This window comes from Mus musculus, chromosome 2 (assembly GCF_000001635.26).
Source record: "Mus musculus strain C57BL/6J chromosome 2, GRCm38.p6 C57BL/6J".
NCBI classification, from domain to species: Eukaryota; Metazoa; Chordata; class Mammalia; order Rodentia; family Muridae; genus Mus; species Mus musculus.
In genome coordinates, this window is record NC_000068.7 from 105,976,826 (window position 1) to 105,994,569 (window position 17,744).

The 17,744-nt window shown below is 39.0% G+C and overlaps 1 protein-coding gene across 2 annotated transcripts in view; it reads right to left on the minus strand.

Annotated features, from left to right (window-relative positions):
• Dnajc24 (DnaJ heat shock protein family (Hsp40) member C24) overlaps positions 1–17,744 on the minus strand; it is a 36,842-nt gene that overhangs the window by 10,118 nt on the left and 8,980 nt on the right. The window contains exon 3 of one of the 2 annotated variants that reach the window (NM_026992.3): positions 4,157–4,295. The exons of the other annotated variant lie outside the window; for it this stretch is intronic. Within the exon in view, the coding sequence (NP_081268.1) occupies positions 4,157–4,295 (139 nt within the window). The remainder of the gene's footprint in view (positions 1–4,156; positions 4,296–17,744) is intronic. 2 annotated transcript variants of the gene reach the window in all.

Below are 17,744 nucleotides of genomic sequence, written 5' to 3' on the forward strand. Positions count from 1 at the left end.
AAACTTAACTCCTAATCTGACTAATTCAAGTATCTTGTACGGGTCAGCCTTAGGACATAATTTACACAATTATCTACTGGCCTCAAGTATTACCAACTCAAATTTATATCATTTACATTAAAAAATACATTTTCCCCTTTCTTATAATCTGTCTTAAAACATAAAAGCTCTTTTCAGAAAGAATTCCAATTTTACACTTAAGATTTGGTGATCTAATACATGAATATTTGTGGAGTTTTAAAGATTCATTTCCTCATTGGTACAAGATTTATTTCCTTATCTTCCATGTTCAAATATTTATCCTAATAAATAAAGTGAATTGCATAATAAAACACCAGAAATAACTTGCTATATCCATCAAAAAGCAGCATCTTAGCTGTATGTTCTAGCCAATCCCTCTCAGCCAGGCTGGTTAGGCATCTACACACTTGGGCACTGGTAGAATGACAGTCACAATTAGCCACACTAACTGGGAACAAGATGAATTTTAATATAAGATATCTACAGGGATTCCAAACACAGTCCACTTAATTTTCAGCTTTAGTTGATCTGATCAACTGCATTTGTAGATGTGTTCCTCTCCAGGTAAACAGATAAATAGGTCATAGCTGTGCCATTCTGTAGGCCCACTGAGACATTGACATGTGTGCTATAAAACATTACAAAGCTACTGAATCATGCTCCTTGTTATCCTCATGAGACACTTCTGTTATTTTAATGTTTTTAATATATAAGAAAATTCCCATTCAAGATTTACAAAGACACCAAAATCTTTTTGATAGCATTGTTCATGTGAACATTTTACACATCTTGAAAGAGTTCTCCAAGTATCTCTCTGGTTGAAATGCGAAGCCTGGTCTTGGATAACTACATGCTTTCCAAGCTGCAAGCATCGTTAAGAGGCATCTTCACCAACAACATGGTAAATATGCCAACTGGAACTAATTGGTTATTTCCACTAGTTAACATTGGTTTCAAAATGTATGATCTCTGGAAACCCAATATTACTCCTCCTCTTAGACTTGTTTTCCTTTGCCTGACCAGCTCTATCCTAAAATGCCAAGAAAAGAAGGAAAGGAGAGAGAAAAAAAATATGTTTTACTTAAGGCTATCTGCCCTACTACCACATTTTCATTAGAAATAATCCATCTAGTTGTTTCTTTAAGAAGCAAAGAAATAAGAATGCCAAGGGTCCTTTTCTGGATACATCTATGGCTATGGGCAATACTGATGAGGCTCTTCTGATATCTAGTGTACCTCTCTGAGCTGGAAGATACGGAAAAGCACCGAACATCAACCAATGAAGCAAGTACAGCCTAAACTTACACTGCAAGTCAATAGGAGGTGGGCACTAAATATACTTAACACTGCAAGGAGGTTTTACACTGACTGTCACCACATGCACAAAGAGTTCTGCATCACAAAGCTATTTCCATGTCCCCAGGGGTGACCCAGAAAAGCTGAGTGCTCTGACCTGGTTTGAGCAATTCTCCCTCTTGCTACCCTACACAGATCTTTAACAAATTAGCACCCTCAAAGGTTTCCTTATAGCAAATCTAAGTCCTGTTAGAGATTCAAGTTCATTTCATTTGCTTTTGAAAAGCCACTTATTGATGAATAAGAAGAAATTAGTATTCAGGTTTATCATGAGAGGTTTTGAAAAGCAGGTTGGAATAAAAGGTTTAAATATAGCACATCACACTTAGATATGAGGGCTCTCATCATCAGGCCAGTGGCCATTTAAAATGGAAACAGCACTCCCGTTCAGAACTTCTAGTGAAGAACATACTTTACATTGCATATGAAAGTGTCATTAAATGCTATATCTCTATCCTAGAACTGCTCAACTGAATTTGAAGAAATCAGTTCACCCATTTAAAGAAGTGGCCAAGCAAACTGACATAATGTCAAGTTTATTTAACTGATTCATAATTTTTCTGTTGTGATATCATCAATTACCAACAAAAATCCCTTATTATGATACCTTAAGCTACAGATGCTAACTTATTGAAAACTTAAAACTGCACATTCAAAGTTCAAAAGAAATGTGTAGTTCTAGCAGCTTGTTAGGCCCTATTAACCATTTGTACTTATATGATCTTTTAAACATCCCCCTTATGTAATACTGTACTTACTATAAACCCAGTTTCTTGGTTCTTTCCAATTTCAGTTTACCCTACTGAATGCTACAGAAAAAGAAAGTAACTTTATGACTTCTGCTCTCTTCTTACCCTGTGGAAAGTGGACTTCTAGCCAGTTTCACTCTTGTGATCTTTGCTAGAAGTGGCAAAAATGTGGACACTGAACATCATGTCTCTACTTGCTTTTTGTTTTATGTGTATGAAATTTTGCTTGCATAAATGTCTGTACACAGGCCTGGTGCCCACAGAGGCCAGAAGAGGGCTTTGATTGCTCTGAGAATGGAGATGTAGATGGTTATGGGCTGCTATGTGGGTGCTGGGACTAGGCCAGTGCCCTAACACCAGTCCCGTCCTATACTCCTTAGAGTACAGTTTTGTGTTAATTCTTCTTAAGCAAACTGGTATCCCACATTAATAATGATTAGTAAAACTGTGAAGAAACACCGTCAGAGAACTTCTCATCTGCAATAGAACTCTGTGGCCTTATAAAGCTAGACCCACTCACATTCAACAGTACCACACACTCAAATGCATTAGCTCCAATATAGTCACAGAAATATATCATGTTTATAAGGATAGACTTATGGATAGAATTTGTCTTCAAATGAAGGTACGTCTACATTCTTTCTGCCAGAAATACAATCTAATTACAAAAATATATACACCAAAAAGAAGAGCAGATATTTAAGGCACATCTAAAAATCAATGCAAATCTCTTAAAAAGGCACACTCACCATGTCCTAATATTAAAGAGCAAAGACGAACAATACACTGGCCTTTTAAAAAGTAGGAAGGCCCAGATATGATTAGTAACACAACTAAACAGCATTACAAACAAATGCTACAACTGGCAGGCAGAATTGCTGCAAGTCAGAGGCCAGCCTGGGCTCCTGGACACCAGCCTAGGCTACAAGAAAAGCAAAAACAAAACCTTGTCTCAATAAAAATGAAAAACATTAAATACCACCAAAAAAATAAATATGTATTTTACTAGAACAGCTTCCTCAGATACTATGGATTTCTACAAATACTGGCTATATTCTGTAATGTTACATTTAGAAATAAAGGCTTGATTCCCCAATTAACTTTTTATAATCTTCGTGGCAGAAGCCTTACAGTTCATGTGGTGAGGTGGACAGTGTGCTGGTGTTGGCATGGGAGGGGAATCAATAACCATGCCGCCACCAGGAGCTTCTATCAGCAGTTCTAGCTCAGTTGGTGCAGAGCCTGAGGTGCTCCTGGGGAGAAGCAACTGAGTCTTTTTCCCCGCAGGCTGAAACTGATTATTGGTTCCCCCCATTAGCATGTAGGGTGCTTATTGAAAGTCCACATATAAGGCCGAGGGAGTCCTGTCCCAAGGCCAGTGCTGAAAGACAGCCTATCACTTCGTGTAACTACAGTTCATGTGTGATAAACCTGACCTACATTTTTCCTTCTTTCTCCCAACAGCTTGTCACTGTTTTAAGGAGCTATTTTCAAAAGGCAAAAAGAAATGACCTTTAAAATGATGTAAGCAATGTGCATTCCTAAGACACCATTGACAGCAGTTTCATCAAGAGTAGCTAATCATGAAACCTACCTTAGAACAAAGGGCGCAGCCGGCAGAATGTTGTAAGACCTAACCTTAGTAAAAGCCTCCTGTAGATGGCCATGGCTATGGTAAATAGTCTTCCAAACACCACACTTAAGATTGTAATGCATATATAACTAAGTTGAATAACAAGAAGTTTTAGGCATATGAATAAAATTTGGGGTATAAAACTGTACATTTTAGTAGTTTACAGAAAGCTCCTTTCATGTCTTCCAAGAAGCTACACTTCAGCAGTTTTGTTAAGTTCTTAAGAGATACACAATAATCCCTACTAAGAATAGGGCATGATTAAAAACAATGATAGAACAAGAAAAAACAGTGGCAATAACTGGATGCAAATGCTGGGAAATACTCCCAGACGTAGCCTGTATACTGCTTTAAAGAGCTGCCATTGGGGCTCTGTTTCTTCACCACAAGTACCTACCATGCCGCTGCAGGTCATACTTTTTCTTGGTTTCTTCATTCCCTAGAATTTTCCATGCCTGATCAATTTCAATAAACTTCTGCATACACTCCTCCATGGTTCCAGCTGGCACATCTGCACTTTGTTTATCTGGATGATACTGCCAATCAAAAGTAAGGGTGGTGAACAGTTGAGTGAAGTAGGCTTGAAAAGAAAACCCACAAGACAAACAATCATAAAGCTGAGCTTTAGTTAAGAAGATAATGAGAAGATGGAAAGGAAGTTGCCAAGGCCTTGAGACAACAGAGCTGGGCACAGGAGACAACTGCCAGGTTAATTAGACCACTGCAGTAGCTGCAGCTTCACGGTGACACGATCTGTCACAACGTGCAAAGGCAACATTTTCTGGATCATTTGCTCATGGAATCACTGGTCTCATGGACAATTTACCTACAGAAGGTGACTAACACAAATAGAAACTGGTACGTGCAGAGCAGCAGGGCCTGAAACGGGAGGAGCACCACCCACCCAAATCAAGGCTTCCTTACATAATGTATTTGAATGTAGATACAATTTAAAAATGGACAAAGATAGTTTTCTTATGAAATTATACAGCCATAACTTTAAACAATCTCACTATAAAAGACTCTTCACACCCGGGCAGTGGTGGCACATGCCTTTAATCTCAGCACTTGGGAGGCAGAGGCAGGCAGATTTCTGAGTTCGAGGCCAGCCTGATCTACAGAGTGGGTTCCAGGACAGCCAGGGCTACACAGAGAAACCATGTCTCAAAAAACCAAAAGAGAGAGAGAGAGAGAGAGAGAGAGAGAGAGAGAGAGAGAGAGAGAGAGAAGAAAGGGAGAGAAAGAAAGAAAGAAACAAAGAAAGAAACAAAGAAAGAAACAAAGAAAGAAACAAAGAAAGAAACAAAGAAAGAAAGAAACAAAGAGACTTGTCACATTGTTCTCAATGCTGACATTTCATAGTTTCTAGGCCACATTTGTAAGGAACTCAGTAGAACAGTTTAATATGAATTGATTAAACATTTTTCTCATATGAGCTTTTTAACTCTTATGAACCTTTTAGTAATATTTTCAGTATTTATTTGGTCAAAAGCAAAAAGTTCTGCCCAACTCATCCCTGAAAAATGCTAACTGCAGTGTCGTTTGCTGGGGGCTTCACCTACCTACCCTTTTCTCCTTTTCTCTTTAGTTCTCTTGTCTCTTTTATGTCAAACAAACCTTTCAACAAACAAATGAAGAAAAATTAAGTTTAGGACACTTTATATACAATAACAGGCCGGGTTACTGGGGATGGTCAGATGGTAACTGTTGACGCTCAGGTACATAAGAGGCAATCTGACAGTGCTATCTAGAGTTTTCCAACCAGTATTACTTTGAAAGTTTTATCAAACATACTACAGAACAAATTTAAGTTTCAAAGATAAACCTAGTAATTTTCTCATTTTCTATTTCAAGTTGTCCCAATATACCAGGCAAATAGGCATGCCTTTATCCCACGACTTGTGGGTGAAGACAGATCATCATAACATCACATATGGCACTACCGGATTCCTCCACTGACTTCTTTACAAACGTCAAAAGAACACAAGATCTTACAAACACCCTCACTTTTTATTCAAGTTGCTAGTTCAAATTTACATAGCAAATCATGAAGCTAGATAACTTTAATTCACATTGAAATCGAAAGTATGTAAGTTTAAATCTTTTTTAGCTGTAGGCTTTAGCAGTGGATGCACTGTCATGGTAACCTGCCTGACACTGCTATTGATCATTATCAGAAGCGCCAAAGGGATTCTCTATGTGGTAAAGAGAAGAGCTAGTAGATATCATGCATGCTGGGTAAACAAGGAAAACTAAGTTTCTACTTCAGCACACTTTCTCTTTATGCTTAATTCATCTGGTAGTAGCATTTAGACACCTAAACTAACTGTTATTATATCTGAGGAGATGAAAGGAAGCCTTCTTCCAAGACTTATTAGTGTGTTCATAAACACTATTCCAATATCTCAAAGTTCCAGATAGTCAAGGAAAACTCCAAAGCCAAGATGTGTTAAAGCTCTCTAGCTAATGCTCACTTTGCTCAGTTACTGTGTAGAACTCCAAAGAAGCCGCCAGTGCACATTTGAGACACATTTCAAAGCTAGGCATGGTGGCTCCAAGTTTCAGTTTCAGTACTCTGAGAAGCTAAAGTAGATGGATTGTCAAGTTAGAGGTCAGTTTGGGCTGACATATAGTGAATTCAAGGCTACCTTGAGATCCATGGTGAATCCAAAGCTAGAGTGGACTACACAGTAAAATCTCATTTCACAAACCAAGAAGCAAGTTTTGAAAAATTTCATGTGGAAACATTTAATCTCAGCTTAAGTATTAAATGATACCCTAGAAATATCATTCCATGCTTCTAGGAAAAGAGCCGTGTGTACTAAAAGCTTGGTAATTTTAATAGGCCACTACAGAAAATCTATTTGATAGATGTGACCATGTACCAATCAGATAAAGAAAACTCTACGAAACTAGGAATTAGCTCCTGACTGCTCCAAACTGAAAGGTACTGATAATGTTTATTATGAGTTCTATAACTGTCAGTGTGATCCAAACTTCCTCTAACTTGGTATTTTCTGATTACTACTGAAATAAGTAGCTTCTCTTCTGAGGCTTAAACTACTAGAATTCAATATGATACTACAACAGTCAGTTCATGGATACAGTCCATTAAGAAATGTCGATAATCCCTAGAGCTGACAAATGAGACTCCAGGAAATTAAAAGCTTCTTCATAGCAAAGAAAACAATCACCTGAGTAAAGAGACAGCCTACAAATGGGAAAATACCAACTATAATCATACAGCTTATTAGAACCTATATAAAGACTATATAAAGAACTATAAGGCTGGGGAGATGGCTCAGCAATTAAGAACAATTAAGAACTCTTCCAGAGTTCTTGAGTTCAGAGGAACCCATAGTCATAGCTGGCGAAAATATAAACCAGTCAGCCACTGGAGAAGTTAGTGAGCGAGGAGATTCCTTAAAAACCTAAAGCTATCATATGACCCAGTTATACATCTTTTGGTTATATACCTAAGCCTGACATACTAAATTCAACCCCTGGGACTCATATGGTAGAAAGAGAGAACTGTGGAATGGGTATACGTGCACACACAAACACAATAATAAAAATGTAATATGGGAATTGTAGAAAGAAGAAAAATATGTCACCTTGGGATACTAAAAATCTCACTTTGTTTTAACAGCAATTCCAAAGCAAAATGAAAAGACTAAAAAGGAACAATATTGCCTATAGTAGTCTCTGATAACAACCAAATATATCTAGTTCAAATTCCTGGCTCCTGTAATTATTACTTAATATTTTCATTTTGCTGTCTCTCAGGTGCAGAGGTAGCACTGTCTCCAGGCTTCTAGAAACCTTAAAGACCCTGTAATGAGGCTCCTCAAACCTACTGCCTCCTTTCTTTAAGCCATATTTAATCCTTCATGTTTTACTGTGTTGTTAAATTTTGGTTTGTTTTGTGATGTGATAACCATAGTTGACACTACATAAATGGGGTCTGAGAGACAAGCAGGTTTTTTATCTTTTTCAAACATGGAAGGAAAATGAAGCCTCACAAGTCAGCAGATGATGAGAACTATAAGTACATGCTCTGTCTGTATAGGCTGAATCTTAAAGTGAGTTTCCACATGGAAAACATAGCCTCAATCGCTATCCTTTTTTTTTTTTTTAAACACAGAATGTAATTTGGGGGGAATCAGGGACAGTTGAGCAGATTGGGATCCCTCTGCCATTCTACAAGGCAACACATTTCCATCACACTTCTGCAGAAGAGTCAACACTGGTAAGGAGAGACACTGGAAAGCCAGAAAAGGGTACAGAATTGCCTTGTCTGTTCTTCAGGCACAATCAGACCTTTCTACTGTGTGGCTCCCTCATTCTGCTGTAACTGTGACTTTCTGCTCTAATTGGTACCAACTACTACCTTCACACATTTAGAAACTGGTGAGCCAACTGTGGAGGGCCAACTGCTCTTGGAAGAGGAAGAAGAGGAGGAGGAGGAAGAGGAGGAAGAGGAAGAGAGAGATTATAAGTTGAATTAAACAAAAAAACAAGGAAGAACTTCCCTTTCTCCTAAATACATTGTCCCTAGTTTGCTTCTATCTCACCCCTCCCTCCATAGTAGATATTTTCTACACATTTTTGAAAGGTGACGAAGTAACTGTGTTTAGTAACATCTTATAATTAGGACACATTTAAACGGAACTTTATGTTTTCACTTGCAAAAGCTGATTGGTAAAATACCAAGTGGCGTTACTGAAATGAGCAAAACCTTGAACTGCTGCTTCGTGGTGAAGTGGCTTGATTACAAGTAATCCCCCGGGGCACAGCCCAGCTCAGTATCATTGTGCACGTAGGAGGGATAATGCAGGTTGACAGGTGTGGTGGTACAATCCCATGCACTGAGAAGCCGAGATGAGAGGACCGTGAACTCAAGGTCAGATTGGACAACATGACAAGACATTGTCTCAAAAACAAGACACACACACACACACACACACACACTATCAAGCATGCATATGCATATACTAATTAACCAAAAAGAAGACTTGTGATTTGTAAGTATCAAAAAATACACCTTTCTCAGTTCCTTTGGGAATACTGAGAATAACTGAGAACTTAAAGAATATATATTAAAAGCCGGGTGGTGGTGGCCCACTCCTTTAATCCCAGCACTTGGGAGGCAGAGGCAGGCGGATTTCTGAGTTCAAGGCTAGCCTGGTCTACAGAGTGAGTTCCAGGACAGCCAGGGCTACACAGAGAAACCCTGTCTCGGAAAACCAAAAAAAAAAAAAAAAAAAAAAGAGCATATGTTATTAATATAGTACATTCAAACTTGATGTGGGATATATGTGTATGCTTATAGGTATATATTTATATGTGTATAAATATGTGTGCTTATTATATATGTATATATGTTTGTTTTGTTTGTGTATTTGTGTGTGTATCTATACGCAGCCCATGCCATATGCTGCCGGTGAAGGACTGATTAGAACTTCAATGACTGTGAAGAGGTTGGAAGGTTGCAGGTCCAGAACCTAATCACAATTTAACTTGCGCTACTTTCAGCTCCCTAACAAAAGAAAACAGTCAGACATTCCTTTCCCAACCATGTCTCAGAATAACATCTTGTAACTAACAAATAAAAATATTTTGGGAAATGTATTAAGTTGAAAAAAACTCTAGTTTCCACCAGCCAAAAGGCTGAAAGGTAACTGTTGGTGTAGCATAAATCTGTGTTCCTGGGCTCTTCGTATTTGACTCCAGAAGGAATTCCTATATTCCCTTTAAAATGAGAGCTGCTGTGTGTATAGTCTGCATGGTCTGGCTGTGAAACCCATCTTACTAGAGGATTGCTATGAATAGCATTTGGATTTTCATTCGGACAGACTCTGACGTGTACTAAGCTTCCTCAGCTCGCAGAATGAGGCTTCGATGTGAGGACATGGCCACACTGACAGATAAACTGAACTAGTTATATACATGGCTGCAGGACCAGGCTCTAGGATCTCTGTCTCTTTGAACTCCTAATCCTCCAGCCTCTAGAAAAGCCATCTTAGCATCATGGATGTTTTAAAAGACACTACTTGATCTACCTGACAGATTGTAAAACTTCTGCAACACATAAGTACAACATTAATGGTCTCTGAGACCAAATTAGAGTTGTTTTTGTTTTGTTTTGTTTTTGTTTTTGTTTTTGTTTTTGAGGTTAGTTACCTCTAACAAAGAGAAGAGGAAGATTTTTAAAAAGAGAAAAGGAGGAAGTTGGTCCAGGGCAAGCTGGGAAAGCAGGCAGAGGAAGGGGAAGAGAATGTGGCTTTTAAAGAAAGGATTACAGGGGAGAAGCAGAGCCAGGGAGCTGAGGATTTTGCACATCAAGAAGAAAGAGGGAAGAGGCTGAAGAAAACAAAGCTTGTTATTTTCGGTGTGGATGTTTTTCAAAGGAAGAAGCACTAGGAGGTGGGTTTGGAGAAAGTAGATTCCTGGTGATGAGAAACTAGGAAGTAGAAGGCTGACCTCTCAGTACACTATGAACAGGGACATTTAAAACTTTACAGTAAACACTGACCCCCAGCCCCCTCCAAGGATCATCACTAGGCCACTGCAGGCTCTCCCTGTTCTTTAGGTTCTTTTTGTTGTTGTTTTTGGCATAATTAAGAATGTGAACACTGACCCTAAGCTAAAGTCCCCATGCAAAGTCTAGAGTGGCAATACACAGACAGCAACCCTCCCCATGCTGCTCTGATGGAGCAACCTGAAGCTCTGGGGGCCACCAAGGCCACATGGTACTAATTAGTGTGTGCTCTGTCAAAGGGCTCCTGCTCTTCCTCCAGTAACTGATCATCCTGCCATATTAATGAAATGCACACACTGGCTTGAATTCCCCCAAGTGCCTCACCCTGGAGAGAGGAAAGCAGAGAAGAGGACTGTGGCAGATGAACTCGGCCACTCTCCCCCAAGTCAGCTCTAAATACCTTCCTGTTTCTTTTCTTTGTAGAAATGCTTTTGTGGAGCTAAAATGCATAGTTTCCTTAACTCTAATTTCTGATTATTTAATTTTACAGGCCTTAGGAAGCTATCATGAAAATTAAATGCATGTAAAAAGCACTGACACTTTAATATACACAAATTCAAACTTGATGTGGGGTTAATCACATAAGACGAGTGCTGGTGACAATACTTAGTCCTTTCCACTCCCTGATGAGAGAAATCTACCTAAATGAGACTCACTAAACAGGTGAGTGACTTGATATGGACAGAGACTCGGGAGTACAACAGAACACACAATGCTTCCTGGGACAGAAAGAACACATATGCCCTCTATATCATTTCTGGTTTTCATTATGGCTAATCACAGTTATCATAAAGCAGCCATTAACCAGTTGGTGAGGGAGTCTGCTAAGATCTGTGGGAGGAATTCTTTAATCACTGTGAATGCTGTTTACAAAGGGATATGCACTGATTGACTCTGCTGTCTTGTTTCTTTATCTCCATGATGTCTACCTGCTTCAAAGAAGACTATGTTACAAAACGTTTGAATAGAAGGACTACAGAGGTGTCCTTTATACTCTTATACCACGTTAACATTATGAAAGCCAAAAGGGGAAAAAAATCCAAAGGTAAAGTCAAGTCTAACACACTACTGCCACCTAATGCTTAGTAAAATATTGTCTAAAGAAAGTCAACAGTTCATTGTTTTGTGTAACAACTAACAAATACAACAGGATTAAAAAAATAAAATAAAATCAGACCTAATTTTCCATGGTTTTGTGGCTTAGAAAAAATGTAATCTATGTTAAAGTTTCCAACCCAAAGATGTGATTCTCCTTCAAAAGACACCTATTTACCACCTCACTACAACTCAGATACTGTGCCAGCCAAGATTTAAGACAAAGGAGAGATCCCTGCCCTTAAGGCTCTCACTGTCTGATGGAAAAGGACAGACATGGGAATGATCATTTATAATGTAATGGTTACGATGAGGTGCTAAGATGACAGCATGAACAAACTGCTCATCCTGTCTGGAGAGCTGTGTAATGAAGACAGAAGATTAGAGAGAGGGTGTCTGGAGTGGAGAGAAGCTACAAATACAGACCAGCAGATAAGTAAGACAGACATCAGAGTTATAAACAACAGAACTGCATGGCAGACAGAGAACCAAGATTATGGTGAGACATCTTAGAATGTGAAGGCTCACCTCTAAAACTCCACTTTAACTGCATGAGAGAATATAGCTTTGCTTCAAAAACAAAACAAATCCAAAATCTGTCCCAGGCATGGGTGAGGTGTGACAGCTGGCTTTCTGAGCACAGGTTAGAATAACCATAGGTTCAAAGACTGCCAAAGGCTAAGTCACTTTACATGCTGGTCTTAGGCTCATGGGGGTCAAGAACAACCTACTATGATCACTGAACATGAGGAATAACAGAAAATGGAGAACAGTGCTACCACGGTACAGAGTAGTCAAGAAGCCAACCGCTCCTTGACATTCTGCTCTGAAGAATGCAAGGAACGGGCTCCCCCAAGGACAGAAAGGTGAGTGGATAGGATCTCTGCCTCTGGAGAAATCACTTTGGCTAATGCAGCCACAAGCATAGGCAAGGGAAATAGGCTATGCTCCCCAGAATTCTAGCAAGGTTCCAGCTTACCAGCAGATCATAGAAGACAGGAGAGTTTTTGACTAAAGAATATCTTCAGGACAGTTCTCAGAATTGTACCTTACCAGAAGGAGTACCTTCCACCATTGAAGAGGAGGGAGTGGGCAAAAATGGGAAAAGGTGTTTCCACTGCCAATGATGGCAGGTGAGGTTATTCAAACCAATCTCCCCCCCCCCCCTAAATACAACTATAGAGCCCAGAAAATTTAGACATTCATTTATTCTAATACAAAGTATTAGGTTTCACTCAGTATTTTCAAAACAAAATTGTTTGGGGTCAACTCTCCACTCTCCCTTTTCTCTCACCCCCAGATTGCTCTATACTCTTTTCCCAACGCTAGTGGCCTCCTTTCTACTTTTTGTTCCACATGTCTTAATGTCCTATCTCCCCATATAATCCATATATGACAAAGAACATAAGGTATGTCTTTCTGAATCTGTGTCACCTTACCTTTCAGATCTATCCATTTTCCCAGCAAACTTCATCATTTCATTTTTCTTTACAGATTCTAGTGGTAAAATTTCACTACATATAAAAATCACACTTCTATTATCCATGTATCTCTTGATGAATGCCTGGGTTGGTTCCATTCCCTGGCTATTGTGCATAACACAGCAATTGACATGGATATGCAGCTATCTTGGTAAGTATATTTACAGTCCTGTAGCTATATGCCCGGGAGTGGTATGGGTGAGTCATACAGTAGCTCTATTTTTAATTTTTTGAAGAACCTCCACACTGATTTCTCTAATGGCTATACTAGTTTACATGCCCATCAGCAATGAATAAGGGTTCCTCTTTCCCCATATCTTCACCAGCATCTGTTATTTGTTTTTGTGATTTTTGTGTAGCTAGTCCTTCTAGCTACAGTTATGAAATATAGTAGTTTTAATATGTATGTCCTTAATACCTAAGGATGCTGAAAACTTTTTAAAAATACTAAATGAGTTAGTTTTATGTGAACTTAACACAAGCTAAAATCAATTGAGAGGAGGGAACCTCAATTTAAAAAGTATCTCCATAAAGTTGCAATGATTGATGAGGAAGGACCCAGCCCATTTTGGTGGTGCCATCCCTGGACTGGTGGCCTTAAGGATATTACATGAAAGCTGGCCAAGTAAGCCACAAGTAGCAAGCCAATAAGCACCACCCCTCCACGACCTCTGCATCAGTTCCTGTCTCCAGGTTCTTAACCTGTTTGAGTTCCTGTCTTGACTTCTTTGATGATGAATAAAGTCAAATAAACCCTTACTTCCCAACTTGCTTTTTGGTCACAATGTTTCATCACAGCAATAGAAATCTTAACTAACACACTAATTTCTCTCTCTCTCTCTCTCTCTCTCTCTCTCTCTCTCTCTCTCTCTCTCTCTCTTCCCCCTCCCCCTCTCTCTGTGTATCCTTTCTTTCTTTCTTCTTTTTTTTTGAGAACTGTCCATTTCATTAGACTGTTCCTTAATAGGCAGTTTTCTGTTTGGAAATTTTTACAGTTATAGGTATGTTCTTTATAGTAATCTTTTATCTAAAGACAAAGATACTTTTAAAATCTTAAACATATCAAACAGTTTATATCACAGTAAGGCCAAAATCACCAGGAAATAGATGACCAAGGTCAGAGAATATAAGATGCTCTGGTGCTATTTTCAAAGTCACTTTGGCAATAAATTTTAATTTCGTAAGCCCATTTGACTCAAGACAGACATATCAAAGACAGACTAAGAGATAACGGGTTCATGGAACAGAAAAGACGATAGCTAAGCTAGGAATGGTGGAACAATGGAACTCTGAAAGCCCAGCCTTGAGAGGTAGATGTGTGAGGAGTAAAAGTTCACATCTTATGAATACAACCTGTGATGCAGTGATATAAGGAGAAATCTTGGTCTCTACCCTGGTTCCAGTTACATAGTTCATAAAACCAGTGAAAGCAGACTGTCTTTGTAGGCTAGTGAGGAGAATGTTGACTGAGGCCTTCTAGATAGAGTCAAGATGGATCTGGTCACCAGGAAGGCCAATTCTGACCTCAGAACGTGAGCTCTATCTCAGCCCCAGCCCCTACTCTAGAAGTGGGTGAGCTGTGTTGAGTTGATCACTCATTGCAGAGCCCACGACTTCATCAGTCATGCCCACATAAAAATGTTGCCATGACAGATGAGGATTTGGAGAGATCTAGGTGAGTGGACAAGAACACATTCACATGCTGCAAGGGAACTTTACTCTAAATCCATGGGGAGAAAGGTCCTAAGTTTGAGGCCTTCCACATCTCATCCTATGACCTCTTTATCTGGCCTTTTATTGGTAGCCTTTAAAATACCCTCTGAACTAAATGCACATCTACCTGCCAAGTGTACCTCTTTGAAATATTCATACCTTTGTTACTTTTCTTTTGCTATGATAATACATTATGACCAAAAGCAACTTGAGGAGGAAAGGGTTTATTTCTTTCATTTTACAGCTGACAGTCTAGTGAAGTCAGAGCAGGAACTGAAGACAAGGCAGAGCTGATGCAGTTGCCATGGAGGAGTGCTGCTTACTGGGTTGCTTCCCATGGCTTGCTCAGCTTGCTTTCATATCCAACTCAGGACCACAGCCCAGGGGTGGCACCATCACAGTGGTCTGGCCCTTTCCCATCAATCATTAACATTAATTAATTAATTTATTTATTTATAAACATATTATAAACATTTGACATACTTGTCTATAGCCTAATAGTATAGGTATTTTCTCAATTGAGATCCCCTCTTCCCAAATAACTCTAGCTTATGCCAGGTTGACACAAAATTAGCCAACATGTCTCACATGCTGAATTTATCAATAATCACTAATTACCTTTGAGATGTTAGCTTTCCCTTTTCAATTGAGAGAAACACAAACTGTTTTCCCAATAGCACAGTAGCACATGACAGTTATACTATCTCCAAAGCACTAAAAAACAACTCTGTGGCTGTTCCTTTATTTTCTCCCTTGCTAAGATCATTTTTCTTGCTGAAATAAGACACGACCCTCTCTCCTGTTAAAGAACCACATACAGAGCACAAGCTTATATCTATGACAAAATCGTGGACTATTCAGTATCTCTGCCATACTTTAAAATGCACTATTAGACGTTCACAGAATGCTTTAAACTAGCACATACAAATAAAAGCAAAGTTTAAAATTGTTCTGACCTAAAGAACAAAACCCAGCTGCCTTCTAAGTGCAGACTACTGTCTTAGCTGTCTTAGTTCCCACAGTTTAGCAAAGGTTAATTGTTAGGGTGTGTGAATGCCACTTTTGAGCCACAAGTACAGACTAGCCTCGGATATGAGCAGCCCTACAACGCCACCTGCTAGATTTCTGCTTCATAGTCCCTACTATTACTAACCTTGTTTTGGTTTTTTGTAAACTGTTTTTCACCTCTATTATTACTTAGTCCCATCCCCAAACCAAGTATGTGCTGTAATACAGACCACAGATTATATATAGAAACTAAATGATAGATATCTTTAATCACAATTTATATAAGTTTTTACCTATTATCAATATAGAATATTATATATTTTTTCGAGACAGAGTTTCTCTGTATAGCCCTGGCTGTCCTGGAACTCACTCTGTAGACCAGGCTGGCCTTGAACTCAGAAATTCGCCTGCCTCTGCCTCCCAAGTGCTGGGACTAAAGGCATGCGCCACCACTGCCCGGCGGAATATTATATTTTAAGAAATCATACTTCAAATATTGTGATTTATATAGGAGGTAGTCTCCCTGAAAAGATTAACAACACATAGCTTCAGGCTGGCCATATATAGAACATGTACAGTGCTTGAAAGCATAACTGAGGCCCATAATCTTCAGTATGGAAAACAACAAATTCCTATATTCTAATTTAAAGGAACTCTTGGACGAAACATGATTCGGATGGCTTCTGTGCTTCTGAAGATGGTCCTGGCATTTCAGTTAAGCCATGTCCTCAGAAGGATGAATGTAGTGACAATACCAATGAGCAGCTAAGATGCCTCAAAGAACCCATATGCTAACAGTTCATCAGCGTCAAGTTGAAATCCCAGCACCAAGCAGGCTCAAGCAGAACTGCTTTGAGTTCAATGAAAGCTTAGAATACCAAGAAAGTTCCAGCCTAATTTGGGCTAAAAACCCTGTCTCAAAAAGTGACAAAACAAGTTAGCAACTTAACCAGCTTACTTAAAAGCATGTTTTAGGATGTTGGGTTTAAGGTGGAGGATAGGCTATTTGTTATTGAATTTGTTCACATAGCAATAGCTCACAGTACTGGGCTGCTCAGTTTCTTGGTTCATTGTGAACTTTCTAACAGATTAGCTGAAACTGGGTGATCTGTAAAGAACACAGCTTCATTTCTTACAGGCTTCAAAGTAGCCTGTGCCTTAAGGGTGCTCTGTTGATGATCCCTGGCAGAAGGGTAAAAGAGATTGTATGCAAAGCAAAAGGGAGCAAACTTAGCCTTTTACCAGAAATATAATTCCCCATAACAAATCTACACCTGTGATAATAGCATTGCCTCTCATATCCCTCCTCAACACTATCGTATTAGAGATTAACTTCATACCACATGAGCCAACCGTAACACCAAGGTATCCTCTCCTCTGCCTATGAGATCCAACTCCTGGTCATACTAAAGTAGAACTACCTTTCTCAAACTGTGCACTTTCCCACAATCAGCCTCTGTTTGCACCAGCAGAACAAGGTGCATCCTCTCCTTTAAGTGACTGACCTGTTGTCAGAAGGCGTTCATCAAGGCCATGGTCACAAAATGGATAAGAAAAGTGTGTCCAGTTCTAATTATGAAAAATCATGTATCCTGATTTCTTTCCTCAGCCCTCCATAGCAACTCTAGGAGCAACAGTTGGCTCCTGTTGTAAGTTTCTCTTAACTCCCAACTACCTAGCCTGTAAGCAAGATCACTTCCTATGTGATGTACTCACAAGTACATTTAAAGAGCTGTTCTTAGCTCCCTACACCAATATGCTAATTCTAGTCTGATAGAGCACAGGTACTCTTGATAACTTCTATTTCAAGACATGAAATGAGTTACATAATGAGCTTAGAGATTATCTATACATTATAATCAAGAAAGCCTCTAAATATGTACACAAATAGAAAATTCTATTTTATACCCTTAACAACACTAAAAGTATCACCAACACTTCAGCCTCAAGTGACATGGATTTTCCTTAAGATTATGGGACACACTCTACCAGCAGCATGTAATTTTCCAGGACAGTAATTCTTTTCCAATTGAAAGGTATCCTGTAATATTATCAGTGTCAACAGGAAGGGATCCCTGTTTTCATTAATAGCAATTTTTATACATATAATTCAAGCAATATAGGAATATTATAACTAATATTTCTAG